Source organism: Talpa occidentalis, unplaced genomic scaffold (assembly GCF_014898055.3).
Source record: "Talpa occidentalis isolate TD23 unplaced genomic scaffold, MPIMG_talOcc4v2.1 talOcc4.7, whole genome shotgun sequence".
Classification (NCBI taxonomy): Eukaryota; Metazoa; Chordata; class Mammalia; order Eulipotyphla; family Talpidae; genus Talpa; species Talpa occidentalis.
The window spans coordinates 135,777,355-135,804,672 of NW_023605083.1; the positions used below are offsets into that span (position 1 = coordinate 135,777,355).

The 27,318-nt window shown below is 70.6% G+C and overlaps 1 protein-coding gene across 1 annotated transcript; it reads left to right on the forward strand.

Moving 5' to 3' along the window:
• On the forward strand, window positions 1-27,160 carry BAHCC1 (BAH domain and coiled-coil containing 1). Its single transcript, XM_054689739.1, is given in 27 exon segments — window positions 1-430; window positions 6,958-7,080; window positions 8,774-9,187; window positions 9,190-10,524; window positions 10,685-10,793; window positions 11,007-11,215; window positions 11,293-11,451; window positions 11,621-11,832; window positions 11,915-12,245; window positions 12,917-13,723; window positions 16,313-16,512; window positions 16,597-16,733; window positions 17,079-17,207; window positions 19,056-19,173; window positions 19,620-19,906; window positions 20,449-20,615; window positions 20,695-20,993; window positions 21,118-21,222; window positions 21,297-21,435; window positions 21,512-21,626; window positions 21,701-21,776; window positions 21,853-21,961; window positions 22,386-22,505; window positions 22,631-22,804; window positions 22,895-24,057; window positions 24,777-25,013; window positions 25,301-27,160. Coding segments are annotated over 27 exon segments (7,647 nt in total). The 5' UTR covers window positions 1-264; the 3' UTR covers window positions 25,508-27,160.
• The last annotated feature ends 158 nt before the right edge of the window (window positions 27,161-27,318 follow it).

Genomic DNA, 27,318 nt, shown 5'->3' on the forward strand with positions numbered 1-27,318 from the left:
GCCCTCTGGCAGGGAGGCCTCAGCTGGGGGTGGGGCTCTGCCGCTGGAGGGGCCACATCCGGGGCGCTTGCGCGCACAGCCCTGGCTCCCCTAGCTCCTCTCTTGGGGGTCCAGCCATGGCAGGAGGGTATCAGGGACGTGTGAGGACAAAGCCCAGGAAGTGTCCTGAGCATCACCCTGGGAGGCGGCTCTGGCGGGGCACATCCTGGCCGGCACCTGCCCCCGGTCACCCCCTTCCCTGTGTCCACAGCCGGCAGCCGTCTGATGGCGAACGCGCCCGCCGCCGCCTTCATGGGCAGCTTCCTCAGCAGCAGCCTGGGCTCCGCAGCCTCCGCGCACCCCAGCGGCCCGGCCCCTGCCCCCACGGAGCAGGCCTACCGTGGCTCCCACCCCACCGCCTCCCAGCTCTGGTTCTCCCACTCCCACGAAGGTAAGGGCCCGGCTTGCTGCTACCAGGGGCCAACCCAGGGCTGGGAAAGGGTCGCACCCGGGCGCTGGTGAGGGGCTGCCCCTGCCCAGGAAGCCCCGGGGAGGTGGTAATCGGTTGGAGGCGGGGGTGGGCCCCCTCGGCAGTGGCCTTGGCCAGATGTGCAGGCAGCTGGGCTGAGCGGGAGAGGGGTGGGGCGGAGGGCTCTGGGGAGCGGGGAAATGTGGAGCGCAGCTGGACGGGCGTGCGGCCTGCATCCTCTGGCAGAGGCTGAGCCCGCCCCCCAGATTCCGGAGGCGTGGGCTCCAGATGTGCCAGCCGGCAGGGAGTGGAGGCGTCTGTGGACCCGGTGGCCACCATGGGGCCTGGCCGGGCACGGAGCCCCTCCAGCGCCCACTGCCCTGGGGGTGCTGCCCTGCGCCAGCCATGCCATGGATATGAGTGGCCCTCAGGTGGCATGGCTGGCAGGAGGGGCCCCCACCATCTCTCGGGCCCCGGAGCTCCCCTGGCCATCCCGGGGCTGGGTGCCCCACCGGCTCCCCACAGCCTGTGTCTGCCGGGCTGCCGTCCCTGCGGTGAGCGAAGGGTTAAGCCGGCGGGGCTGGCACGCCGAGAGGTAATTGCAGTTGGCAGCGGGCACAGAGGGCTCCCCGCTCCTGGCACCGGCCCCGCCGCGGCTCAGTGGCTGCTGCCGGCGGCCCTGTGTTTGCAGAGCGCGGACCCACACGCCGCCCGCGCTGGCGTCCAGGCGGGAGATTAGCGCCCCGCGCCGCCGGGGAGCCGGAGAAACCTCTCTTTGTGCGACAAAGAAAAGGGCTGTTTTCCAAACAGGACAGGTGACGAGTGAGGGACGGTTGTTACAGTAATCTGGCCTCGCGCGCCGTGCGGAGCGCACATGTCGGGCGGCCGTGGGGCAAGGGCCCAGGTGGGCAGAGCCGGCCCTCGGCCTGGCGGGGCGTCCGGCCCCCAGCAGGTCTACAGGCGGGAGGAGGGGCCAAGTGCGGGGGGCTGGCGGGGAGCCTGCAGTTGCACGTGGGGCCCTCTCAACCGAAGGAACGCCTGCCTGCCACAGGTGCTCCGCCCGCCGGCCCCTGCAGCGGCGCCCAGTGGGCCGGCGCGGGGCCTGCCCGAGCCCCGTCCCGCCCTCGGGGATCTCGCGGCCAGGAGGGCCGTTTGTGGGCAGCGCCACCTGGCTGGGCGTGGGAGAAGGCGCCCCCTTCCCACCCTTTGGGGGCTGACGGGGGTGGGGGGGCAGACGGAGACCTCAACGGCCTCCAGCCACCCACTTCCCTCCAAGCCAACGGCTGCTGTGGGGGTGCTCACAGCCTGCGGGCACCTGCGCCCACAGCTCCTGCCGCCGGCGCCCACCCGGCTGGGAGGGGTGTCCTGGGGGGACCTGAGGGGGGTGAGGCGGGGCCCCCGTGATGCATCCTCCCGCACCCCCTGCCCGAGCACTGGCGCTCACCTGTCTACCTTGCCCTGAGCCGCTGGCCTCCCGGGCTGGACGTGCCCAAAGTCCGCAGGGTCCACGTTTGGCCTCGGCTCTGTGGACAGGCGCAAGTGGACGTGGGACAGCAGAGGCCAGAGCCTGCCCGTCCCCCCCCGGGACTGAGCACAGGCACGGGGCGGCTGGTGAGAACACCCGTGCCACCTGCCAGGCCGTGCACCTGCAGGTCCCCGCCTCGGTTGACCATGGTATCTCCCCTCTCTGCCTTCAAATGACCGCCCTCCCCAGGATCCCCACCGACGGGGTTCCCCGCCCTCCGCCTCTCCCGGCCGGCCGGCCGCGTGGTACTGCCTGGCGGGTCTCTGGCGGGCGGGCGGGCGGGGCGGCGAGTGGCGGCGCTGGCTGGCTGGCTGGCGGGCGGCCCTGGCAGTGTGCCCGGCTGCTACTTGACTGGGCGCCAGCTGGCTCCCGCGTGCCGGGGCCTGTTTCTCGGCCGTGTGTGCTCGGGAAGGGGGGCGAAGCGGGCGGGGGCACGCGACTCGGCGGAGAGCCGGGCCGCGGGCACCCGGCCGCCTGGGCGGGCTGCTCGGAGGTCCAGAGCACGCCCTCCCGCTTCCGTCCGCTACCCCAGGGGGGCGGGGGCTGGTGCCCGGTCAGTGCCAGGGTCAGGACAGCGTGGCAATTGTGGGCCCGAGCAGGGAGGGGGCCTGGGAGGCCCCGCCCCAGGCAGGCCCCTCCGCCCTGTGCTGAACCCAGCCCGTCATCTGGGGGGCAGCCGTCGGCACAGGCGCGCAGCTTCCTGCTTCCCTGGTAGGGCAGCAGGGGTGCGGGGCCACCCAGGACATCTGGCTGGGGCAGGGTCTGCCTGTCTGGGCCTTGCCCCCCAGGACTCCCACCAGCTGCCGGACGCCCCCTCGGGGACTCAGGGCCAGGGTGGGTGGTGGAACTTCCCAGCAGGCCGAGTCTGTGTCCAGCCACCCTACCCAGCGGGCGGGCCCCACAGCTGGCTCTGTGTCGGCAGCCGGACCCTCCCCCGCTGCCGGCGGGGACCACCCACGGCTGATGAAAGGCAGCTCTGTTCCTGGGGGCTCCTGGGAGGCCGGCCTGCGGCGTGGCAGCCGGGTCTCGGGGGACACTGCGGGCGTGGCAGGCGCACGTGCCAGTGGCTGGTTGGGGCCACACCTGCATGGGCCTGTCTCTACCTAGGCTGGACCAGCCTGCTGCCCGCTACCACTCCAGCGCCCCAAGAGCCCAGGCCGCCACCTCTGTGTGCCCTTGGAGGCCCTGGCAGCTCCATCTCCCCAAGCAGAGGGGCCCCCTCCTCCTGAGGGGTCCCGGGCACCCTCAGCTCCCCTCCCACTGCCAACTCCTTTGCCCAGCGGGGAAAGTGGCCTCTCGATCTGCTCCATCGCTGTCCGTGGCTCCCCAACCCCCGACTGAGGGGCCCAGGCACCCCTGCCCCTGCCCCCTGCCCACCCACAGCACACACCGAGCCTGGGACTGCGCACTGCCAGCCTGGGCAGGCGGCCCGGGCCCCGACACCTCCTCTCCCATGGCCAGGCCCACGCCAGGTGGCCGGGGCCATGTGTGGGGGAGCGTCCGGTCCAGGCCCCTCAGGCCAACTCTGAGTGGATGGGGCAAGACAAGAGCCGAACCCAGAACCCAGGCCCTGAAGGGTGCGCCCAGTGCAGAGAGCCCCGGGTAGGAGCACAGTCTGGCCCCCAGGCCCTCTGGCCACCCAGGGTGGGCCTGGCCAGACGGACTAGGGGTGTCCAGGGAGCAGGCCTGGCACAAGCCATTGGCCAGTCACAGCGCTTGTCAGGGCCTCCTGACCCGCAACGGGTGCCCCGGCAAGACCTGCTCGGGCCTGGGGTCATGGAGGGCATCACTGGTCCTGGCAGCTGCGGGGGGCCCCGAGGCAGGACCCGGCGGATGGTCCCCAGCGGTCAGCTCAGACGGTGGGGAGAACTTCGGAGCAGTTTGAGCGGGTGCCGCCGACGTGGCACAGTCGTTCATCAGAGAGGCCCAGGGAGTGGGGGCTCTGCCCTGTCCTGCGGGTGGGGGCGCTGGAGCCCCAGAAGAGCCGGCCATGCCGCAGGGTCTGCCTGAGCTCCGTGGGTCGGCAGCCTTGAGGTGGGAACCTGGCCCTCTGGTCGACCGGCCAACCCCAGCGACCTGGCCTGACACCCCGCCGGTCCCCAGGCCTCGGGTGCAGCCCGTCTCCCCCAAGAGGGCGGGAAAGGGGGAGGGCTACTCCCCCTGGCTGGGCCGAAGGACCCCATCCCTCTCCCAGCACCCCTCCTCTGTACATGCCAGGGCCCAGCCTCCCGTCTGTCCTTCAGACCCTGCCCGCTGGGTGGCCCCTCCAGGGCTGGCCGCCCAGCGCCCCTCTGGCCCGCGTCCCGGCGGGTGTGTGGCTCCACGCTGGCCCTGTTGTCCCTGGTCCTCGGGACGGGTCTGCCCTCTGGCTGCTCGGCAGGGGGCGCGGCCAGGGTGTGTCGGGCCAGCCTGCTGCTTGTGCCCACCCGGGCCCTCACGCCGCCCCCCCGGCCAGCCCGGCCACCGCTCCTGGGGCGGCCGCGCTGATTCACGGGCCTTTGGGGGTTTTCTTCTTCGCTTCCCACAGCCTGGCCCCCGGAAAGGGAAAGGCCCCTTCTGTGGCCGCACTGGGCATCCTCATCTCCCCGTCTCTCTGCTCCCGGGACCCCCAGCCTCACCCTTGGCTGCCCGCCCTGGCCCCGTGGCCGTGCCCCTCCTGCCGTGTCTCCGCCCCCGGCCCCTTGTCCCCTCTCCTGCCCTGACTCCCCGCCGGGGTTTCCAAGGGCAGCCTGGAGGGGACGAGCCCCAGGAGAGTTCTGCCCCCGCTCCCCGGCCTGGCCCACGGCAGCTCAGTTTCAGAAGCGAGGGCTTGGCCCCGAGGGTGCCGGCAGGAAGGAGCTCTGCTCCCCCAGAGGGCGGTGGGCGGGAGGCCCGGACCGAGAGGTCACAGGGGTCCGTGCCTGGGAAAGGCGTCTGGGAAGGAGGAATTTACAGACTTCTGTTTACCAAAACGAGGCCCCGTAAAACATTTAACAGCAGCCAATTAAAGGGGGACAGCTGTGGGGGCTTAGCCACCCCCATACGACATCCACAGGCTCTGCCCCCGCCCGGCCGCTCTTGGCTCTTGTCAAGTCTCCCAGGAGCTGCGATTAATCTAGGACACATCTGCTCCAGATGTGTCCCCGCACACAAAGCAGGCGGCCAGCCAGGCTTCCCCCTCAGCAGGAGGGGCACCACCAGGCACCGGGTGCGAGCGTGGCCGGCTGGTGGCACCAGGCCTGTGGTGCACGCGCCAGTCCCCCCACAAGGGGCTGGGGAGGGTTTGTGGGGTCTGCACAGCACCACTGGCTCCGGCCTGCTGGGCCAGAGGACGTCAAAATGCACGCTTAGGGGCTGGATGGTTGCCAGCTGCGGCCTGAGGCCTACAGGATTGGGGTGCTGGGACACCGCCGGGGCCTGTTCTGAGGATCCCGGCTCACTCTCTTTCACACTCTGCAGCTCCTTGTCCGTCACCCGAGCTAGGCCTCCCGCCCGCCTGCCCGGGGTCCGCAGAGGCTCCCCGAGTGTCCGGGCCGTGCCGGCCGCCGCGCTGTCCACACAGCCTCGGCCCGGGCCAGTCCGTGCGCCCCAGCTGGCCCTCCCAGAGGCCCAGCAAAAGGGGAGCCATGACAGCCCCGCCACTGAAGGGCGCCGGGAGCGGCGTGGAGGAGGAGCTGTGGCCGCAGGATGGGCCGGGCCGCCGGGTGCTGGCCCACGGTGCTTCCAGCCCCTCTACAGGCATCGCAGATAGGCACAGCCTGGAAGTGTGGGGCTCCAGCTCCCTGGTCCCTCCAGGGCCCCACAACGCAGAGGTTGCTCCCAGAGGCCAGGAGCCCTCAGAACGGACCAGAGGAGCCCCATGGGGGGTGTTGTCCACGGGGAAGCGTTCAGGGATTTCAGGGTCAGAGCGCGTCCTGCCACCCCAGCCCCAGGGGACTCAGGCCCAGGGGCCTTTTCCTCTGCGGGTGGAGGGCAGCCTCGCAGAGAGTCCCTCAAGGGGCCTGCCCCGTGCCTCCCCCTTTGCCCCCATAGCTGCCCACACCTCTGTCCAGGCTTCATCTATTCACTGTGACGAATGCGGGGTCAGCCGGTCACCTCCAGCCCCATGCGAATGCTCGCCCTGACTAGGACAGACTTCACCTCGGCCCAGTCCCATCTCGGGGCACCCCCTCCCCATTTCACAAACACCATCCAGGGAAAGGCCGAAGCCCTGCCCTGGGGTGGGGGCCTGGGAGGGAAGGACACCCGGGCCCATGTCAGGGAGCAGGCGGGGGCGGGAGGGCTGGGGAGGCACCTGTGGTCTGAGCCCTGGCCTGGCCCCCATCCCTGCTGGACCCGCCGGGGCAGGGCCAGCCATGGGAGCACTGGGTGCCGTGCCAGGACAGGCCTCTGGGCCTGTGGTCACTTTTGTCTAATCCTCATTCCTCTGGGGGCAGGGGAGTGCCCAGGTGCCCGCTTCCCCCAGGCACAAGGCCAGTGGATGGGCAGCTCCAGGTCGTGGCTGGTTCTCCGTGGTGGCGGATCCCCTGAGGCCTGGGGCTGCCTTGGAGGGACACAGGGGTCTGTCCGCATGACTGACGCCCCCGGGGTCTTGGGCTCGGGACCAATGCAGGCCTTCCTGGGGGCGGAGCTGCTGCCTCGGGGAGCAGATCTCCGAAGGCAGGAGCGGTCTGCCCCAGCGAGGTGGAAGCCCATGCCAGCCCGGGCTGCCCAGCAGGAGGCCAGCGCCCTCGGCCGCCCCCCAGGCACCTTGGTGGCCCTTTGCTGCTGTGCCACTGCTGCGAGCTGGCGGGAGAGGCATCGAGGCGCCCTCTCACCTGCAGCCTCCTCCCAGCTGTCAGCACGGCCGCCGCAGGGGGACGCACCAGCGTGTTGTCAGCGCGGCCGGCAGGCCTGCCTCTGTGGGGCGCTGGGGGCCACCCCAGGCTCTGTGCCTCCGGGGTTTCGGCACAGGCGTGGGCCAGGGCTGGGGTTGTCTCTGCAGCTGGCCTTCTTGTTTCTCTAGCTCCAGGGTACCCCAGATTTTCAGGGAGCCTGGCATCCACCTTCCTACCCATGAGCCACCTGGATCACCATGGAAACAGCAACGTTCTCTACGGGCAGCATCGTTTCTATGGAACCCAGAAAGGCAAGTGCTGAGTGGGGCTGCAGGGACTGAGGTGCAGGGCAACCCAGGGCAGGGTGGCGGGGGCTGGGCGCTCCTGGGTCTCCAGGTCTCGGGCCACTTGGGGGTGGGAGAGCTGCAGGAGAGGGGGGCTGAGGAGTTGAACTCGTGCTCAGGACACAGCCTGGCAGCCCTGGCCTCTAGGGCTCAGGTGACAGCAGCTGGGAGGGCCCTGCCCACCGCCCCAGCAGTTCGGGGTCCCCAGGAGGAGGCTGGGCGGGTGCAGCCACTGCAGGAGGCGCCTCCAGGGGCACTCCCAGGGTTCCCAGGAGGACACGTGGTGGGGCCAGCAGTGGAGGCCGGCATGGCCACGGCGGGTCAGGCGCAGCTCCAGGAGCCGGGGAGGGGGAGTGGGGGGGGGGCTGCCCTGAGCTGGGTGCAGAGGGGGTGGAGACAGAGACCCAGCAGGGCCTCAGGAGGAAGTGGTTAAGCCTGGGAGGGCCCAGCAGGGGTCTCAGGGAAGGAAATGGACCCTATTAAGGCAGTTTTGGGGCCCTGCCCTGCCATCCCTCCCAGCACCTCCAGCAGATCTGGGCCTACATCTGCCCTGGCAGAGCCCATGGGCTGCGGAGGGGCCGCCCAGGGAGGCTGCCCGCTGGGACTGTGCAGACCCCGTCCCTCCAGGGGACAGACTCGAGTCCCTAGAAACCTGGTCGGCCGGGGTGGGGCCGGCACTCTGTCCAGGGGAGCCCCAGCTGCGGGCCGTCTCCTGGCCCCCATGTCCACCCCGGGGTGCAGCAGGGCCCGTGGCCTCGGCTTTTCACGCGTCCCAGACACTTTGGTTTTGGAAATGGAGCCAATTAATTAGGGTTCTCCCAGGCTACTCCCTGCCCCTTGTTTTAATTAGCAGGAAATTGGCGGGAATCACACAGCCGAGGACAGCATTACGAGTCCCAAATGTTTCCCTGTCCCCCAGCCTGCTCTCCCGGCTCCAGGCCTTCCACCCTGCTTGTCCAGCCTCAGCTGGACCCCGCTGGTCCCCAGCTGGTAACCTGGCCCTGACCCAGGGAGCAGGGGTATCCCGGGTGGCCGGCACCACGTGCTGAGCGGAGTCCAGCGCGGGGTGGGTCCAGGGCTGCAGGGGTCGGAAGCCAAGAGCGAGAGGAGGGGGCTGGCCAGTCGGGCCGCATCCTCTCCTCCATCTTTTAAGGGCTACCCAAGCCCCCCAACCTGGCCTGAGACGCCCAGTTCAGGTGTGGGGAGGGAGGAGTTGGGGGTTTCAGACCCAGCCCACTCCCAGACGTGCAACTCCACTTCCTCAGGGGGTCTTAGCTCATGGGAGCCAGCCGGCGCTGGCTGCTGCACGTCACCCTGGCACAGGGTGGGCAGTGGCGGCACAACACACCCGCTGGCCTCTCAGGCACCCGCTGGGGCAGGGTCCTTCCACTTTAAGGTTCTGATGGCGGTTCCTAGACACCCGGGGAGCGGGGCAGTGCTGGCGACCCAGGACCTTGCCACCCCGAGGACACGCCCCGCCCCCCCCACCGCCCCCGGGCCCTGGACAGAGCTCGGAGTGGGCAGGCATGTCTGCCAAGCACACATGCTTTGCCAGGCAGGCCTGGGGTTAGCCCGGGGGTGCGGGCCTGGGGCTCCGGCTGGCGGGCAACTGAGCCTCCGGTGCCGGCTCCCCGCCAACCTTCACTGCTTGGGCCCACAGATAACTTCTACCTGCGCAACCTGCCCCCCCAGCCCGCACTGCTGCCCACCAACCACGGCTTCCCTGGCGTGGCCCGCGCCGCCCCCGGCCCCTCCATCAGCTCCTGCGGCCGCGAGCGGGGCGAGGCCAGCCCCTTGCCTAAGGGTGCCAAGGAGCTGGACCGCTTCCTCATGGGCAAAGACCTGGGCAAGGACAAGGCCGGCAAGGTGGCCGAGGGCAAGGAGCGGCCGGCGGCGGACGAGGACGGCGGCAAGGAGCGGCACCGAGTGGTGCTGGCTGAGCCGGCTGGCGGGCTCTGCAAGGAGAGCGGGGTGTCCCGGGGCGCCTGTGAGGGCCGCCCCAAGCTCCTGGCCCCCTGCCTCCTCAGCACCAAGGCGCTCAACGGCGAGCTGGGCAAGGCCGCGCCGGCCAGCTGCACGGGGGGATGCTGGGGCGGCCTGGGACGGGCGTGGCGGCCGCTGCGCGCTGCACCAAGGAGGTGGTGGGCCCCCCGGAGGCCGGGCCGGCCTTCAGCGAGTGCCTGGAGCGGCGGCAGATGCTGCACCACGCCGTGTCCTACACGGTGCCGTCCGGCCTGCCTGCGGGGCCCCCGCCGTCCCTCAGCACACCCGCCACCTCCTTCCCCTGCCTGCAGCTGCATGGGGGCCCAGACGGGCTATGCCCGCTGCAGGACAAAGCCCCCCGGGACCTGAAGGCCAGCGGGCCCACCTTCGTGCCTTCCGTGGGACACCTGACCGAAAAAAGCCGCCCCTTCACAGCGGCCGAGGCCTGTGCTGTGGCGGGCGAGGCCAAGGAGCTGCACCTGGACGGCACCGCGGCCTCTGAGCACGCCGCGCCCTACTGCGCCCCCTACGCCCGCCTGAAGGCTGAGGCCAAGGGTGAGCGCCGGCCAGGGGGCTTCGAAGTGGCCCTTAACCCCCGGCTCAAGGGCCTGGAGTACCTCCACAGCGCCGGCCCCGAGGCCCCCTTCCCCGGGCTGTCCAAGGGCGGGCTGGACAAGGGCGGCTACTTCGAGTTGCCCGCCCCCTCCCAGGACTGTGCTCGGCCGAGTCACCAGGACCCGCTGGGCGGGAAGGTCCCCCAGACCTGCTGCACTTTAGACAAGGCTGCCAGCAAGGAGGCAGCCCCGTGTCCCCCAGCGGCCCAGAAGGTGGCCCGGATCCGGCACCAGCAGCACGTGGTGGCCCCTGAGGGGGAGCAGGGGGGCGGTGGGGCAGAGGCCACACGCAAGGCCCTGGAGCTGGCGTCTCTGGGCTATGGCGGGCCTCCCCTGCCGCCATGGGGTGTCCAGTCGGGCCAGGGTGCCCCTGCAGCCATCGGCGAGGAGCGCAAGGGTGGGCCCTACCTTGACCCTTTCGGGGGCAGCCTGCAGCAGGCGGCCTTGCTGCCCCAGGAGCTGCCCGCACCGCCTGACGAGGTCTCGGCCATGAAGAGCCTGCTGCAGTACAGCAACCAAGCGCTGGTCGGCGGGCGTGAAGCGCCCCTTGTGGGCCTGGGTGGCCTCAGGGCCAGTTGTGCCCAGCAGCAGGTGAAGTTCCCAGCCACCAAGGGCCCGGCCTCCGGGGAGGTGGTGCGGCCCGATTGCGCCCGCAGCCGCGAGCACGACACCCTGCCTGGTGATGGTGAGGTGCGGCAGCCGCCCGTGGGCATCGCCGTGGCCTTGGCCCGGCAGAAGGACACCACGAGCCGGCCTGACGCAGCCTATGGCACCCACAGCGGGCGGCCAGGCCGGGCAGCCCCTGCCTTCAAAGGTAGGGGAGGGACCCACCAAGCTGCCCCTGGCCCCGAGCGCCCCTCCCAGCGCGGCCCTGGTATTCCCACACCGGCCGGTCAGGCGGGACCCCACTGGGGACAGCGACGGCTTTGGCCACGGCCCCCGCCTCAGCCTGTCCTTCCCTCTGACCCGAGCAGCTGGTGCTGCGCCCCGAGCCCCCCACGCGTTGGACCTCGAGCCGGAAGAGGACCGGACGCGCCTGTGTGAGGACCGCCTGGGGCTGGCCGGCCGCGAGCTGCTGCTACAGTAAGGGGGGATGCAGTCTGGGGCACCCCCAGCCCACGGCTGGTGCCTACGAGCGGTGTAGGGCCCGTGTTCTCTTGCGCTCCTGCCTGTGCTAGGGCTCTGCCGACTCCCTTGGGTGTCAGGGTCTCTGCGGGAGATGGCCGTGAGCCAACGCCTCCTACTGGGGGGGGTAAGGGTGGGGGGCTGTGCTGAACCCCACCCCGTGACCTGCAGGGACAACAAGGACCTCGTGGAATTCGCCCGGATCCACCCGTCAGGCAGCTGCCCTGGAGACCTGGCCCCCCACCTCATGATTGCCGGCAGCTCCTCCCTGCAGAGCGGCCAGCTGGGTGGGGAGCCGGCCCCCCACCCGCACCCTCCCCACCCACCCTGGCTGCCCCGCACCCGCAGCCCCTCCCTGTGGATGGGGGGACACTCCTACGGTCAGTGCTGCCAGGGCAGTGGGGTGGCAGGTGGCCGTGGGCACGGCGGGCCTGCCCTCACTGTGCCTTGTCCCCAGGCCTCGGGCACCCGGCCCTGCATCAGAACCTGCCTCCCGGCTTCCCCACCTCTGTGCCGAGCTCCATGCCCCCCGTCTTCCCCCTGTCCCAGGACACCCCCACGCAGCTCGTCATCCTGCCCTCGGAGCCCACAGCCCACGCCGCCCCCCACGCGCTGGGTAGGGGCCTCCCGGGCTGGGCTGTGGGCACCGGGGATGCCCGTGGGTCTGAGGAGCAGTGCAGGGTGGGGCTGTGGAGGGCCCCCAGCCAAGGCCTGGAGGGGCAGGGAGGGGGCAGGGTGGGGAGGCCCCGGGGGCTGGGCTGACATCTCCTTGCCCCTGCCCGCAGCTGACGTCATGGACCAGGCCTCTCTGTGGCCCCCGATGTATGGGGCCCGGGGCCCCGCCCCCCACATGCAGCACCCGGGCCAGCTTCCTGTGTACGCGCGACCCCAGTTTCTGCGGCAGCCTGAGCTGTATGCCCTGCAGCAGCCGCAGCCGCAGCCACAGCCACAGCGGCCAGCCCAGGCCCTGGAGCCGCAGCGGGCCGCCCCCTTCCAGGTACCCGCCCGCCCACCCCCCCACCCCCACACCTGTGGTGCCCTGAGAGGGCAGAGACACTGAGCCCGGCCCCACCCCACAGCGGAAGCCCGAGGACCACCACCAGGAGCCGGAGGAGGCCGCCCAGGAGAAAGCCCTTAAGTCCACTCACAAACCAGTTGCCTTACCCGCCTCGGCCAAGGGCGCCCCCTCGCCCGACATCACGGGCCCTACCAAGCTGTCGCCCTGCTGCCACTCGCCCCCCCGGAAGCCCCCCGCCAGCTGCCCCACACCGCCGCCCCACCCCGGCGCCTCCTGTACTTTCTCCGTCTGCCCTGCTGCCAGCTCCGGGCCTGGCCCCAGGGTGCCCAGCGCCAAGGAGAAGGGTGGGGAGGGCCGGCGGCCCAGCGCCAACCTCAGCTCCTTGGAACCAGGTGAGAGCACCTTCCCGCCCGAGTCCCTGCGTCCCAGCGCCCGTGGGCGCCCTCTTCCCGCCTCTGCCTGCCTTTCCATGCCCCTCAGAGTGACCCAAGGGGAGGCACCCGGGGTCCCCAGTAGCTCCTTCCCAGCCCTGGAGCCCCGACCAGGCCATTCCCGCAAGGGGGAGGCAGCTGGCAGGCGCAGGGACGGGCGAGGGAGCAGGCCGGTCGCCGAGCTGGAGCCACCACCTGCTCCCCTGAGGCAAGAAGAGGTGCCTGGGGTCCCGTCCCGCCCTGGCACCCGCCCGCGCTGTCCGGTTCTCCCGGGGAGGCGGGTTCACACGGTGTTTGCGCCGGTGGCGAGGGGCGTGCGGAGACCCGCCCCAGCTCCACACGAAGGAGGCCGGCGGCAGGAGCTGCGGGGTTTTTTTGGTTTTTCTACTTTTTTTTTTATTGCAGTTAATGGGGCGTGATGCCTCCGCAGGCTGCCGCTCGCTCTGGTTCAGGGGAAACCCTGGCTCGAGTGTCTTGTTTTCAACCCCCTTTTCTGGTTAGCCAGACCACATGGTGCTGGAGGTGGCCCCCTAGGACCCCCAAGGTTGCAGCGGGACGGGAGGGGGCTCGGGGCCCTCCCGGCCGTGGGTCCCGGCAGGTGCCGGCTCCCTGACGCGGCCGCTCCTCCGCAGACCTGCCTCCCGGGTACTCGTGCTCTGCCACCAGCTCGGGCTTCTCCCTGGCCGCCGCCTCTGACCTCTCGGACCCTGAAACTATGCAAACCGCCACCCCCAGGGCCCAGCCCGAGCTGGGAAGGACGTTTCCATCCGGGGAGCCACCACCCTGCAGCCCCAAGAGTCTGGAGCCACCCAGGCTACCCTCGGGGGCCAGGGAGGCCACCCAGGACCTCACCGCCACCCCCCACCCTGCCGAGCGGGGACCCCCAGGGAAGGCAGTGGACCTCAGCCTGCTGGAGGGGCTGCGAGAACTGCAGTGTGGGACCCTCCTCAAGGGGGAGGACCCTGAGGCCACTGGCCGGACTAACTCTACTCAGGGAGGGGCCCGGGAGGAAAGGACCACGGCGGGAGACGGGGAGCCAGGGCCCTTGCACGGGGCCGGCCTCCAGGCCCCGGAGCAGCCAGAGGGGGGCCTGGGCGCTGAGGAGGCCGAGCGGGTAGAGCGCCAGGCTCCCGAGGAGGCCGAGCCTGAGCCGGAGGATGAGCACCGGGACGAGGGGCTGGAGGAGGGGGCCCGGAGGGCCGCTCCCCACAGCGGCTGCCTGCCCAGGGCCCTACCAGGCCTGGACGCTCTGGTGGCAGCCACCGTCAACCTGGGGGACCTGCCTGGAGTCGACTCACGGAACCTGCAGCCCCCTGCCGTCCCGGGGCTGCCCAGCACCGCCCCCCTGCCCCGTTGCTCAGGGACCCCTGGAATCGCCCTGCTCAGCGAGCTGGCCGACCTCGAGCCCCAGCAGCAGAGGAGCCCACCTGCCCTGCAAGGTGAGCCCCACCCTCGGCGGCGCCAGGCCAGGCCCAGGGAGGCACTGCGCCCCAGGCAGTTGAGGACACCCCAGCGGGCCAGCCCGCCGTCACCGAGGATGCTGGGCCAGGAGAGGGGCTGCTCTCTGTGGGCCTCCGGCCCCCTCCCAGGCATGGAGGCCGTGGCCCAGGACGGCCCCACAACCCACAGCCTCCCGGGGCTCCAGGCCCCAGGGACGCAACCTGGCCCATCGCCAGCCCCCCACCGGGCTCTGGGGTCGGGGCCCCAGTCACCCCGGCCCAGCCCAACATCGAGGGACCCCAGGAAGCCACTCCCCAGCAGCCGGTGCAGGCCTTGCTGTCTGCGGGGCCTGCCCAGGTGAGCGCTGCTTCGGGAGGGGCCTCCCAGGAGGCCTCTGTGCCCCTGGTGCCCACCACCGCCAGCGGGGCGTGGGGCTCGCCAGGGCACAGCCACTGGGCTGCACGCGGAGGCTGCGGGACGGGCTGCTCTGCATGAGCTGGAGACTGTGCGGGCGGTGTGGCCGCTGGCCGGGCAGGGCGGGGGCGCGTCGCCTGCAATCACCTGCCCCAGGACGTGGCCTCGTGGAGGAGGGGGCGCTGGGGCAAGGGGAGCGATCCAAGGGGCCCTCCTCCCCGCGTCTCCCCAGTCAGGGCAGCGCGATTGGTGAAAGGTGGATGGAGGAATGGGGGGGCACGAGTCCCCAGGTGCAGCACCTCCGTGGGCAGCCAGGGCAGCCGGAGCCCCTCCAGCAGGCCTCAGCCACGGGGCCCGGCTTGCCCGCACCGGGCTCACGTCCAGGGAGCGTGGGGGCGGGGACTCGGCCCCCCGGCGGTGGGTGCCAGGCAGAGGCCTGCACCCTGCGGTGGGTGCCAGGCAGAGGCCGGAAACGCCTGGAGCTCCGCTCCGCCTCTGGCGCGGGGGGAAGGTGTGCCCCTGGGCTCCGTCCACCCTGGGATTTGGGGAAACGCAGGCCTTCCCGGGGCACAGACGCCTCTTTGTTCCAAGATGAGCCTGAACCTGGTGCCGCCCCGCCCAGACCCCCCGTGTCCAGCCGGCCTCCAGCCCTGGCCTTTCCCTGCCTGTCAGCCCCCACTGGCCCGGCGGGGCTGGGGACAGCGAGACGCCACCACGGCCTCGGCAGCAGCCCCTGCCTTCCAAGGACAGGAACCAGAGATCCCGAGACGGGGGCACCCCATGGCCCCCGCCCACATCGCCCGCACCACTGCCCCAGACCAGCGAGGCTGCGTCTCAGCAGGCTGAGCCTGGGGAATGTGCGGGGGGCTCTGAGTGGTCCTGGGGCTCCAAGGAGTAGCCCCTGCAGCGCGGGCCTTGGTGGGCGACGGCAGCTGGGCCCGGCACTTGCCTCCCGAGGTCTGTGCTTAGGTGTCTGGCCCCAAGGGGGGCCCCCCAGACCCCTTCCCATTTGCAGCTGACGCGTGTTTGTGGGGAGGGGAGGGGCTCTGCAACGCCCCTCCTGAACCCACACCCATGTGACGGGGCCTGGCTCTCCCGGCCTCTCTGCCAGCCGCCTCAGCGCCAGGCTTCCCCATGGGCACTCCTACCTGCCCGGCTATTCTCCCGGGACAGAACGGCGGCCAGGAGTGGGGTGCTAGGTGCTCTCATTGCTGTCAGTGGAGGCACAGGACCCCACCCCGGCTCGGGGCTCCCCGCCCCAGTGTGTCCCGGTGGGAGCAGCCTGCCCTTGCATTGCAGCCTGTCTCCGCCACACTCTCTCCCCCCGAGGCTGCACTGGGAATCCCCAGGCCCCTCCAGACCTCCCCCCCAGACATGTCCACGACCTCAGTAGACCCCACACAGGGTGTCCTTCCACACCCCACTGGGGCTGTGACCCCAAGCGGCACCCCGAAGGGCCAACCCTGGGTGGGGTGGAACACAACTCAGGATCACGCGCCTCCCCGCACCCTTCCGTCCCTGCCTGACCTGGACCAGAGGACACCAGAACGTTCCCTGCCTGAATGCAGGGTGGGTAGGGGCCAGGAATGCCCTCTGGGGCCTGAGAGGGAGCCCCCAGGCCTCCGCGTGAGAGTGGAGGAAGGAGGTGCCCCTCAGAGAAGGGTGAACCTGGAGTGAAGTCTGCACGGGTCCAAGCAGCCTGTTTCCCAGAACCTGACAAGGGCCCCCAGCCCCCTGCACTTGACAGTGGCCCTGTCCAGCCCCTCGCGTCAGCCTGCAGGGAAGTGGAGGCACAGGCCACGGCCCCGCCACAGCCACACGTGGGGTAGGCGGTTGCCTGCCCGGCCACTCGGAACTGGGCTCGCGCCGACCCCACGTCTTCTGTTGGAGCGAGGATCCAGGGTGTCTGGGCAGCGCCTGGCACTTCCCGCGTGTCTGCGGACTGGCACGTGCACCATGGGAATGGGCCGATGCAGGCCAGTCCTGCCAGGGGCTGGATGCTTACTGGCCTGTGCAGAACCAGCCGCCCCGCCCCAGGCTCGGCTGTCCTGGCGCTCTGACATGGGCAGCGGGTGGGGGAGTCTGGCCGCACTGCTCGGCAGGCTAACGTCAAGGGCCTCTTTGAGGGGCCATGTCTGACCGCCCGCCCTCGATGATCCTGGTGTCCCTCACAGAGGCGGCGGATGTGCTGGCCTTCAACCTGCAGCGCCTGGCCACGCTGGCCTCGGCCTGGTCCCTGGTGGAGGCAGCCGGCCTGGACGGTCCTACCTGCTCGGCCCGGCCCCCCACCGTGGCCCCTGGCAGGACTGCCGCGCTCACGCCCCGCATGCAGATCCTGCGGCGCAAGGACACCTGGACGCCCAAGACCAAGCCCGTGAGTGGGCCTCTGCGCACCCCGGCCTGCTGCCTCCCGCCCCAGGGCCTGGGCTGGACTCAGGCCCGTGTCCCTGCCTGACAGGTATGCCCACTGAAGGCTGCCATCGACCAGCTGGACACTCAGGAGGTGGCAATGCGGGTGCAGCTGGCAGAGCTCCAGCGGCGCTACAAGGAGAAGCAGCGGGAGCTGGCGCGCCTGCAGCGCAGACGTGACCACGAGTAAGTCGTGGGGCTCGGGCCAGTGAGGGGCAGCCCCATGTCCGGGGAGCTGGGGACCCGTGGGGCTGGGGCTGAGCCTGTCCCGAGGCTGTGGAGGGGTGACGCGTCGGTCCAGCGGAGACCACCAGGCAGCGCCATGCAGGGCAGAGGCCACCCGGCCACTAAGGGAGGGGCGCAGCCTCAGTGAGGCTGGGGGCGGGCGGCAGCGGGGCTCGTTCCCTGTCCCGCCCTCCGGCGCCAGGCTCCCCATGCCAAGCTCTGCAGGGCCTGCCGCCTACCCCACCACCCCTGTGGGCAGTGCCCTCGGCTGGCCTGTGCCTCAGACCGCCCCTCCCGCGGCCCCAGGAGAGACGAGAGCTGCAGAAGCCCTGCCCGGCGGGGGCCTGGACGGCCCCGGAAGCGCAAGTACACCAGCCTGCTGCCTGCCCTGCGCCCCGGCGCCCCGCTGCCCAGGGGGGACAGCAAGAGAGTCAAGTGAGTCGGGCACAGGCGCTGTGGGCGGGCTGGTCCCAGAGGCCAGCATGGCCATGCCCCCCGAAGGTCCAGCATCCCCCTCCCGGAACGGGGCCCGCGTCCCTGGAAGCAGCGCCCTCCACGGCCGGCTCCCGCCAGCCCCCCGGCCGGGCCGCCCGGCCCCCCGCGCGGCCGCGTGGCGTGAAAGCTCTTCATCTCGCTGTGTAAAGCCGTTGGTCACGCTGCGGTGCTGCTCGTGGCTGCCGCGCGGTGTTATTATCCATTACCCGCCCGGCGCCTCGTTGGCACACTCCCGGGCCTGGTATAATTGTCCTTCTCGCTACAAATTGCCTCTCCCGGCAGGCCCATTTGCATAAATCCTCCGAGCTCCTCCAGACACGATTGGCGCGCGCGTGTGCGCACTGCATCAATCCTGATGATTTGGTAATAATAGTTAAATCGGCACTAAATGGTTCCTTCAATTAAGACAGAGGCAAAAAATTAATCTCAGGGCTTTATGTCACAAAACATTAGCGAGTGCAGGGAAGGTTACGGGAGGGGAGCGCGCACGGCGCAGGCGGCGGCAGGCGGTGCCATATGGCCGGGCTCAGCCCTGCCCCGCCGCCCTGCCCAGTTGTCCTGGCCAGGCTCCCCGGGGCTCCCCTGGAGGACCAGCCGGCGCGGGGGTGGGGGCCTGCCAGGGAGCGGGGGAGGGCAGCCCTAGGCTGCGCTGGAGGCCTGGCCCCAGCCCTGGGAGGTGGCCCGGGGCCTTCCCTGCTGGTCATCAGGCACCGAGCAAGGGCAGCAGCCTCCAGAAAGAGAAGGAAACCCTGTCCAGGGTCCTTTCTTCCTGAGGATCGGGGCTGCCCCACCCCCTCCAGCCTCCTCTGGAGCTGGAAGGTGAAAGGGTGCATGGGGCAGCCCCAGCACTAGGGTGCTGCAAGAGGAGAGTCCAGCCCGGTGCGGCCCAGGACAGGGGCCGAGCTCCCTGCTCGTCCCCACTAGAGCGAGGTGAAGCCGTGCAGCTGGGTGCGCCAGGGTATAGGACCCCAGCCCGGGTGCAGGTGCAGGGTGGGGTGCATCTGAGATCAGGGCAGCGGCCTTGGGGTGTCTGGGGACAGCTGCTGGCCCAAGCAGACAGCACCCAGAGGGCCCCGGAGCAGCACTGGGCGTCAGCAGGCGTCTGGGAGATGGGCGGGCGTGCAGGGGCCTCCCACAGGCTGGGGTCTGAGGACGGAGCCCCAGGGAGTACACCCAGCTTGGGGGAGCCCCTGTGCTAGGAGCAGAGCTCGGGCAGCAGCTTCTCTGGACGCCGCCCCTCCTCTCCCTGGCAGCAGCAGAAGCCGGGTAGACACACATCCAGGCACCTCCCCAGGTCTTCTCTGCTCCTGCCCATGTTCCCAGCTGCCCACTGCCTGCTGAGGGTCGGGCGGGACCTGCAGGCCCTACCGAGCACTGCAGACACAGCCGGCACCGTCCTGTCTGGCCACGGGGAGGCCGGGCATGGCTCGGAGCTCGAGCTGCGGCTAGAGCCCTGACGCCCGAGCACAGGGCCAGCCCCAGCCCCGCCTGCGGCCTCCGGGTCTGCCCATCCTGTCACACTCGTCCAAGAGCTCCCTTCCCAGCCGGGTGAGAGGAGGGGGCAGTGAAGGCGACGCCCCACTTCAGCATGGCAGCAGCCCTCCTGGTCCCCTGCAGTCCTCTGTCCCCGGAGCCCAGCATGAAGGCACAGCATGGGGGCCTGGACATGCAGCTGCCCCCTGCAGCCCACCAGGCACCCAGGCCGCCACCAGGCAGATGGGCTTGGGGGGATGGGCCAGGGTGCCCAGGTGTGGGGCCAGCCCACACCCCTTGCATGCCTGCCCCCAGGGCGGTGCGGTCCAGCCTGAGCCTGCTGTGTGCTGAGCTGCGGGGCGGTGACGAGCCCCCAAAGAAGCGGAGCAAGCTTCAGAGAGGCATGTGCGCGGGCCTGCAGGCCACCTCCGCGGTGAGTGCCCCACTCGGCCAGGCAGGTTGGGAGCAGGGGCCCCACCGCCCAGCCTTGCCTGGAGGAGCTGACCTGTCCCGGCGGCAGAGGCCATTGGTGGGGTGGCCTCCTTGCTCAGGACGGGGGTCCCGAGTCAGGGGTGAGGATCATGTGTCAGGTGCACCCTGGGTGGAAGTGGCTCCCCCAAGGGTACCAGCACCCCTTTCCCTCTCTGCACGGCAACTGCCCCCCATGCAGGGCGCAGGGGACAGGTGAGAGGCGGCTCCTTCCCAGTGCAGGAGTCTGTCCCCATGCCCAGGACACAACCAGCCGCCCAGAACCAGCCTCGCAGGGGTGTCAGGAGCACGGCGGCGGGGCAGGACTCCAGCAGGCAGGCCCTGTGCCCGCTTTGGAGGGCCAGGCCCGGCAGGCACTGCGGGCCGTGAGTGCAGCGCGCCCCTTTGCAGGAGAGGGCGCGGTACAGGAAGGGCGGCGCGCAGGAGCTGGCATCCGCGGTGGCCCACAAGGCTGCCCAGCTGAAGCCGAAGGTCAAGAGCAAGGGACTGCCCGCCGGCCTCAGCCCTTTCCGGCGGAAGGAGGCTGCCGCAGGTGGGCGCATCCGGAAGAAGCTCTCCCGAGCCAAGAGCGCGAAGGCAGCCGGGGGGGCCCGGCTCCCACAGCCCGACGGCAGCAGCGGCGGCAGGGAGACGCCCAGGTTCCCGGGCCGGCCGGCCGTGGCCCGAGAGACAGGCAAGTGGGTGGCCTGAGCACCACAGCGGCCCTCGGGGCGGGGGCAGGCAGAGACAGCTGGTCCCCAGAGCCAGGCCCCGACAGAGGCTGGGCTAGGCCCTGCCCCCCGCAGGGCCAGGGGAGGAAGAGGCCCCGCATGCATCCTGGAAGAGGGTAAAAATAGCCACACGCCTGCCTTCCCACGGCCGCCCGCCGGGCTGACCTGGGCTTATCTGGCCCCAGCAAACACACCCCTGTGCAGAAGCAGGAGCCGCGGAACTAGACACTTCCCGGCCCTCCACCGGGCGGTCCCGCTCCAGAGACAACAAAGGGGCCTGCGGGGGCCAGGGGCAGAGGAAGCAGGGTCAGCACGGGGGCGCGCTGCCTGGGCCTGAGACACAGGGGCTTGTAGGCGGGAAAGACTGGGTCCCACCACCCCCCAGCAGCCAGAGGATGGTGGTGTGGGCTCCACTCAGACCCCAGCACGTCCACACAAGGAAACAGCCTGTTCCACCCCAAAGTGGTGCTTCTCCAACCGAGTCACCTGTCTCTGCGGCCCCCAGGCAGCGGCTATGACAGCGAGGGCTGCGAGGGTCTGCTGGGGACGGAGGCCCCACCCAAGGAGCCGGGGCTGGCTCTGCACCCTGCTGCGCTGGGGCCTTCGCCCTCCTCCGTGGTCAAGATGGAGGCCAACCAGAAGGCCAAGAAGAAGAAGGAGAGGCAGGGCTTGCTAGGTAACCGGGAGGCGAGGGCGCGTGGGCCGGCCGGCAGGGCCCCGGACGCAGGCACGCTTCCCACGCCCTCCCTCCACAGGGGCCTGCCGCCTGTCCAGCCCAGAGAGCGAGGTCAAGATCAAGAGGCGGACGGCGAAGACCAAGGTGAGCGCCAAGCTAGAGCGGCCCCCGGGGCGCCGGCCCCCAGGGGCGCCGGGCAAGAAGAAGGCCAAGGGCCAGGCCAAAGGCAGCCTGCGGACAGAGCCGGGGGCCGCCCCCAGCAGGGACGCCCTCTTCAGCCCCGCCCGGGCCTTCTGCCGCGAGGAGGGCAGCAAGCTGGCCAGTGAGCGCCTCAAGAGAGCCACCCGCAAGGGTACCCTGCTGCAGCCCGGCCTGCGGGTGAGCCTGGCGCCGGTGTGCCCCGGGGGTGGGGACCAGGCAGGGAGCCCCCGCCAGCTTCGGCCTGAGTGGCCGCAGCTGGCACGGCTGGGGCTGGTGCGGTGACTGCCCACCCACCCCGCAGCGCAAGAACGGGGCCCTGTCCATCGCCCTGTCACCCCGCAATGCCAAGGCCATCCTGGGGAGCAGGAAGCTGGGCAAGGCGAAGGGCAAGGCCGCCGGCAAGCAGGTAGTGCCCCGTGTCCCCACAAAGGGTCCCAGGCCTCCCCAGCCTGGCCCGGAGCTGACCCTCCTGCCCTCCAGGGTCAGGGCCGGGCGGTGAGCCGGCTGCTGGACAGCTTCGCGGTGGAGGACGACTTTGCCTTCGACGACAACAGCAGCTTCTCGGAGGAGGAGGCGGCGGCCGGCGGCCCCCTGAGCATGGAGCAGAGCGCCGCCCTCGGTGAGCACGGGCCAGGCGGGGCGGGTGGCCGTGGGCAGCCGTGGGCGGCCATCTGACCCTGCTGACCCGCCCGCAGCGCGCTCCTGCACCATCCACAAGGAGGACCTGCAGGACGGGCTGCCCGTGCTCATCCCCAAGGAGGACAGCCTGCTGTACGCGGGCAGCGTCAGGACCCTGCAGCCCCCTGACATGTGAGTGGCCGGCGCGGGCGGGGCGGCCGGGCGTTGTGGGGACCGAGACCCTCACGCTCCCGGACGCCCCTCAGCTACAGCATCGTCATCGAGGGCGAGAGGGGCAACCGGCAGAGGATCTACTCCCTGGAGCAGCTGCTGCAGGAAGCGGTGAGGGGCGCCCGGGGGGCCTGGCAGCGCCCTGACCCCAGCCCGCCCCGCCTGCTCACGGCACCGCTGCCCCCAGGTCCTCGACGTCCGGCCGCAGTCCAGTCGGTACCTCCCACCCGGCACAAGGGTCTGCGCCTACTGGAGCCAGAAGTCCCGCTGCCTGTACCCCGGCAACGTGGTCCGAGGTGAGCCTCAGGGCCGGCCAGGCACGGCTTTGTGCGCGGGGCCCTGCTTCCGGGCTGCGGCCGGGGCCAGAGGAGAGAGGACGCCCCAGCAGCCCGGGGAGGGGCTGGGAGGCTCTGGCTGGTGGGAAGGGGCCCCAGCGCCCCACTCCTGGGCTCCAGAAGCGGGGGACATGCCCTGGCCGGGTGTAACCTGCACTCTGCGCTCTAGTACGGGCAGTGGGGCCGGGCCCCGGAGGGGTAACGGACTCGGTGGAGGCCGGCGGGTCCTCCCCACGCGCCGTGGCAGCTCCTAGGCCAGATGGGATCGGGGAGTGGGTCCCCCGGCCTGTCTGTGCGGGCCCAGAGCCCCTCCCGGGACCCTCCCCGTCCTGGCCGCCCGCGTGGGCCCGAGCGAGGGGCGCGTGCTGAGGCGGCCCGTCCCCAGGCACCTCCAGCGACGAAGAGGAAGACCTGGACTCCGTGGTGGTGGAGTTTGACGACGGGGACACGGGCCACATCGCCGTCTCCAACATCAGGCTGCTGCCCCCCGATTTCAAGATCCAGTGTGAGCCTTGTCCTGTTCTGCCCGTAGCCCCGGGGTGGGGGCGGAGCAGGGCCTCCCTGGGTCCCAACGGGCCCCCAGGGGCGAGGGTCCCCGCAGCACTGCCCTGAGGCCACTCCCGCCCGCAGGCACAGAGCCCTCGCCCGCCCTGCTGGTGTCCAGTGGCTGCCGGAGGACCAAGAAGACACCCCGCGAGCCCACCGCTGGCGAGGCCGCTGCCCCCAGCCCGTCCCCCAAGCCCCACGACGGCCCTGAAGCCTCCAAGACCCCAGCCAAGAAATCCATCGGCAAAGACAAAGCTGGTACTGGGGGGCTGAGAACCCGGGGCCGGGGCGGGGGCAGGGGACGCGGCCTGGGGGGTCAGGTCCTGACTCGTCCCGGCCTCCCCCCAGGCAAAGCGGAGCTCCTCCCCAGCGGCGCCAAGCCCGCCCCCGGGCCCGGGGACCCCCTCCTGGGCCGGCGTGGCGGCCCCCTGCTGAGCTGGTCGGCGGTGGCGCAGGCCCGGCGGAAGGCGGCGGCCGCGGCGGGTGGCAAGGGGCCGGCCGTGCTGCAGAACCTCTTCCAGCTCGGCGGCGGCGCCAGGAAGCTGCGGGCCCGCGAGGCCCTGTTCCCGGTGCACGGCCTGGCCGCCCCCGTGTTCGGCAACGGCTTCGAGGCCGGCTCCTTCGGCAGCCTGGCCGGCTCCTACGTGCCCTTCGGCGGCGGCGGGGCGGCCCACAAGCTGCTGCGGGCCAAGAGGGCCGAGCGGGCGGAGGCCGACAGGGCCGGGCGGCGGCGGGCCGGTGGCGAGTTCTTGGTCAAGCTGGACCACGAGGGCGTCACCTCCCCCAAGAACAAGAACTGCAAGGCGCTGCTCGTGGGGGACAAGGACTTCGGGCCCAAGCTGGGGCGGCCCCTGCCCAGCCCCAGCTACACGCACCCGGCCCTGGCGGGCAGGGACAGGAGGGGGCGGGCGCCCGCGCACCCGCTGCCCGTGGGGCTGGCGCTGCGCAAGTTCGCCGGCCAGGCCGAGTACCCGCTGCCCTGCGACAGCGACTGCCACAGCTCCTACTCGGACGAGGAGGAGGACGGGCCCGGGCTGGCGCCCGGCGTGCCCCCCCGCTTCCTCGCCCGCCTGCCCGTCTCCTCCTCCTCCTCGGGCTCCTGCTCGTCCTCCTCCTCGGGCTCGCTGTCCACCTCCAGCCTCTGCTCCTCGGACGACGAGGGCTCCTCCTGCAGCTCGGACGACGAGGACCCGTCGCTGCTGCTGCAGACCTGCCTCACCCACCCGGTGCCCGCCCTGCTGGCCCAGCCTGAGGCCCTGCGCGCCAAGGGGGGCGGCCCCCACGTGCACGCCCAGCGCTGCTGCCTGCCCCGGGCCGCGGGGGCCAGCGGGGGTGCGGGCGCCGGCCCCAGCGGCGGCAGGTCCAAGCTCAAGTGCAAGGAGCCCCCGAGCTTCTCCAAAGCCAAAGAGCTCTCCCGGAGGCAGCGGCTGCCCTCCGTGGAAAACCGGCCAAAGATCTCCGCCTTCCTGCCCGCCCGGCAGCTCTGGAAGTGGTCGGGGAGCCCCACGCAGGTAGGCGGCGTCTCCCCGCAGCAGGGCGCCCCTCTCTCTCCCTTCTGGCTGTTTAGTTTTTTTCCAGAGATTTATTTATTTATGCACACAGGGCTGGGGCACAGACCAGAGGTGCGGGGGGTGAGAGGATTCCACAGAGACAGAGCAGGGAGCAGAACAGGCAGCCTGACTGAAACCCACGGCTGAGGGGAGCAGCGGGGAGGCAGGAGAGGTCTGCTGCGCCCTGTGGGTAGCTCCCTGGCCAGCCAGGGATCGAACTTGTGCTGCAGAGGCGGCGGACAGCTTCATAGTGCGGTGCTTATCCCCTTGTGCCCCCAGGGAGGCCCCCCTTCTGGTTGTTTTGATTCAGTTTCAGCTGGGGGGGGGTGAATCCCGAGCGCCCCCAGGGCAGCGGGGCAGGTCTGTGCAGCACCCCGCCCCAGAGCAGTCCTGGGCTCCACCCTCACGTGGCTCAGCCCCGTTGGGCGAGATGCAATCCACCGGCATGGGAAGGCGTCTCCACCGAGGCCGCGGAGCCCTCCCTGCCCTCAGGTCCCTGTTCCTTTCGAGCCAGTTGCTGCATGTGACATCACACTTGGGTGACGTCACACTCGGGTGACGTCACGGCCATGATGTCCAGGCAGGCAGGCCCAGCCCAAGCAGCAGCAGCACGGGGGACCCTCCCCCAGCGGCCCCGCCCGGGCCCCTGCCCACCCCTCCCCCCGCGCTGTCCCCTGCAGAGGCGGGGCATGAAGGGGAAGGCCAGGAAGCTGTTCTACAAGGCCATCGTCAGGGGCAAGGAGACGCTGCGTGTCGGCGACTGCGCCGTCTTCCTGTCGGCCGGGCGGCCCAACCTGCCCTACATCGGCCGCATCGAGAGCATGTGGGAGTCGTGGGGCAGCAACATGGTGGTGAAGGTCAAGTGGTTCTACCACCCGGAGGAGACCAAGCTGGGGAAGCGGCAGAGCGACGGGAAGGTGAGGCGGGTGGGGTGGCCGTGGGGCCCAGCGGCCAGCGGCGGGCGGGGCCGAGCAAGAGCGGGGGGTGGGGGGCTTCAGGGACACCCTTCCCGCTCCCGGCACCCACGGAGCCCCCGGTCCTGTGCCTGCGGGTCCTGGTGAGGGGCGGGGTGCGGGCGGCGCTCAGCACGGGCAGGCCGCGTGGCCCCGCCCCGGGCCCAAGGGGCGCCCCGGCTCCTGCTGCCAGCCTGGGCAGGGCCCCCCAGGACCGGGCGCCAGCGGGGCTGACCGTGCCCCTCCCCCAGAACGCGCTGTACCAGTCCTGCCACGAGGACGAGAACGACGTGCAGACCATCTCCCACAAGTGCCAGGTGGTGGGGCGCGAGCAGTACGAGCAGATGGCGCGCAGCCGCCAGCACCAGGGCCGGCAGGACCTGTACTACCTGGCGGGCACCTACGACCCCACCACCGGCCGCCTGGTGACCGCCGACGGCGTGCCCGTCGTGTGCTGAGCCGCGGGCCGGCGCCCCAGGGGCGCGTCTGAGCAGACTCACGGCCGCAGCCGGGCTCTCGCTGTCGCCCTGGGCCCGGGCCCCGGGGCTCCCGAGATTAGAATCCAAGCCATATCCCCTAGTACCTCCGACCGCCTCCCACCAGGGATCGCGGAATCAGGTGTGTCGTCTATTTATTTCTCTCTGTAAATACGGTATTTCCACGGGGAAGTTCTGAAAGAGTGGAGAGGATTTCCCCACATGCGTGGCGAGGCTGTGCGTGTGTGCGTGCGTGCGTGTGTGTGTGAGGATTTTTGTTTTTGGGGGGGTTCTTTGAAAATGCACTGTTTTCCTCAGCCGAGCTGAGTTCTGACTGTGGCGTCTGCGAGGACAGGCCGCCGGGCAGGGCCCCAGGCGGGCGTCCACAGGCCCCTCGGCCACCTGCTCGGCCCCGGGGGGCTGTGCGAGGAGGAAATCACACCCAAGTGGATTTCCTTTCACTTCATCTCCTAGGAAAAAGTATTGGGGGGCTGGACCATGAGGCTCCCTCGGGAGAGAAGGCATTCCAGCAGCTGCAGTGAACACTGGGGCCCGTGGCCTCGCCCGGGCCAGCCCCGCGTCCCTTACCTCTGTTTAGAACAAAACGAAAACGAACCAAGTGTTTAAGGTGTTGCTACAAGGAAGTGACGTTTTGTTTTGTTTCCCGAATATTCCGAGTTGTGATTTCCGCTCCCACGGCCAGTTTGTCAGGCCCCAGCATGGCCGGAGGCTTCTGGGCCCCCTGCAGGGCAGCCAGCCGGGCGGGGGGCTGGTGCTGGAGCAGAGCGCGGGCCTGCCCCGCGTGCAGGGCCCCCAGGAGCCGCTCACCCCTCCGCCCCATCTGCGGGGGGGGGGCAGGGGACTCAGAGCCCCAGCACCCAGCACCTCCCTCGGCCAAGAGGGACAGAGAGGCGGGCCCAGCAGCCTTGTTTCTGAAACGCACTGAGGGGCACGTGCCCCCACATCTCACTGCACGGAGGATCCCGAGCCCCCCGGGAGGGAGGAGAGCCCCCCAAGTTAGCACTGCTCCTTAGGGCGAGCTCCTGTGAGCCACAGACACAGCCCCAGTCCCCAGGAAATAAGGGGATGTCGTAGGTGCCCAGCACCCTACCCCAGCCCTCTCGGCCCCCTTTCCACCCAGGAAACCCCCACCCTGCCCGCAGGGCCCTCCTGCCCTCCCGGCAGCTCCGCAGTAAGTGCAGGGACAGGGAGGCCCCGCACCCCACGCCCACCCGACGCTCCCCTTTGTCCCCCGCTCGAGTGCAATATTCATCCCTGGTGGTCGTCCTGGAGACGGTGGCCGGGAAGCAGCGTGCTGTGGAGAAGACGCCCCGGAGCCGGCTCCAGGCGGGGGCAGACGGGCAGGCACCCTCCGGCCTTCCCGACGACCCCGTCTCTGGTCTCGCCCCCCTTCTCCTGCCTGTGTGTGTGTGAATGGGGTCCCCTCTGACCGCGGCCCACGCGGCCACAGCGTGACTATTGTAAATGTGTAAACTAAGAGGATGGTTGGATTTTTTTTCAATGTAAACACTAAAAACAAACAAACAAAAAAACAAAGGTTTTATGAACAGCGAACTCTATGTAAAGCATTTTAGTATTAAATTTTTTATGGACAACTGGCTTAAGAATAAATCTATGGACTCGCGCAGGTCCCCGCTGTCCCCGCTCTGCTCTCGGCGGCGAGTGCCGGGGCCCAGGAGACCCCCGGGGCTGAGGGGCGCGCGGGAGGTTGGGAACAGGCGCGGGGCCTGGGCCCCAGAAGCAGACCACAGCCGAGCAGGGGAGCAAGCTGG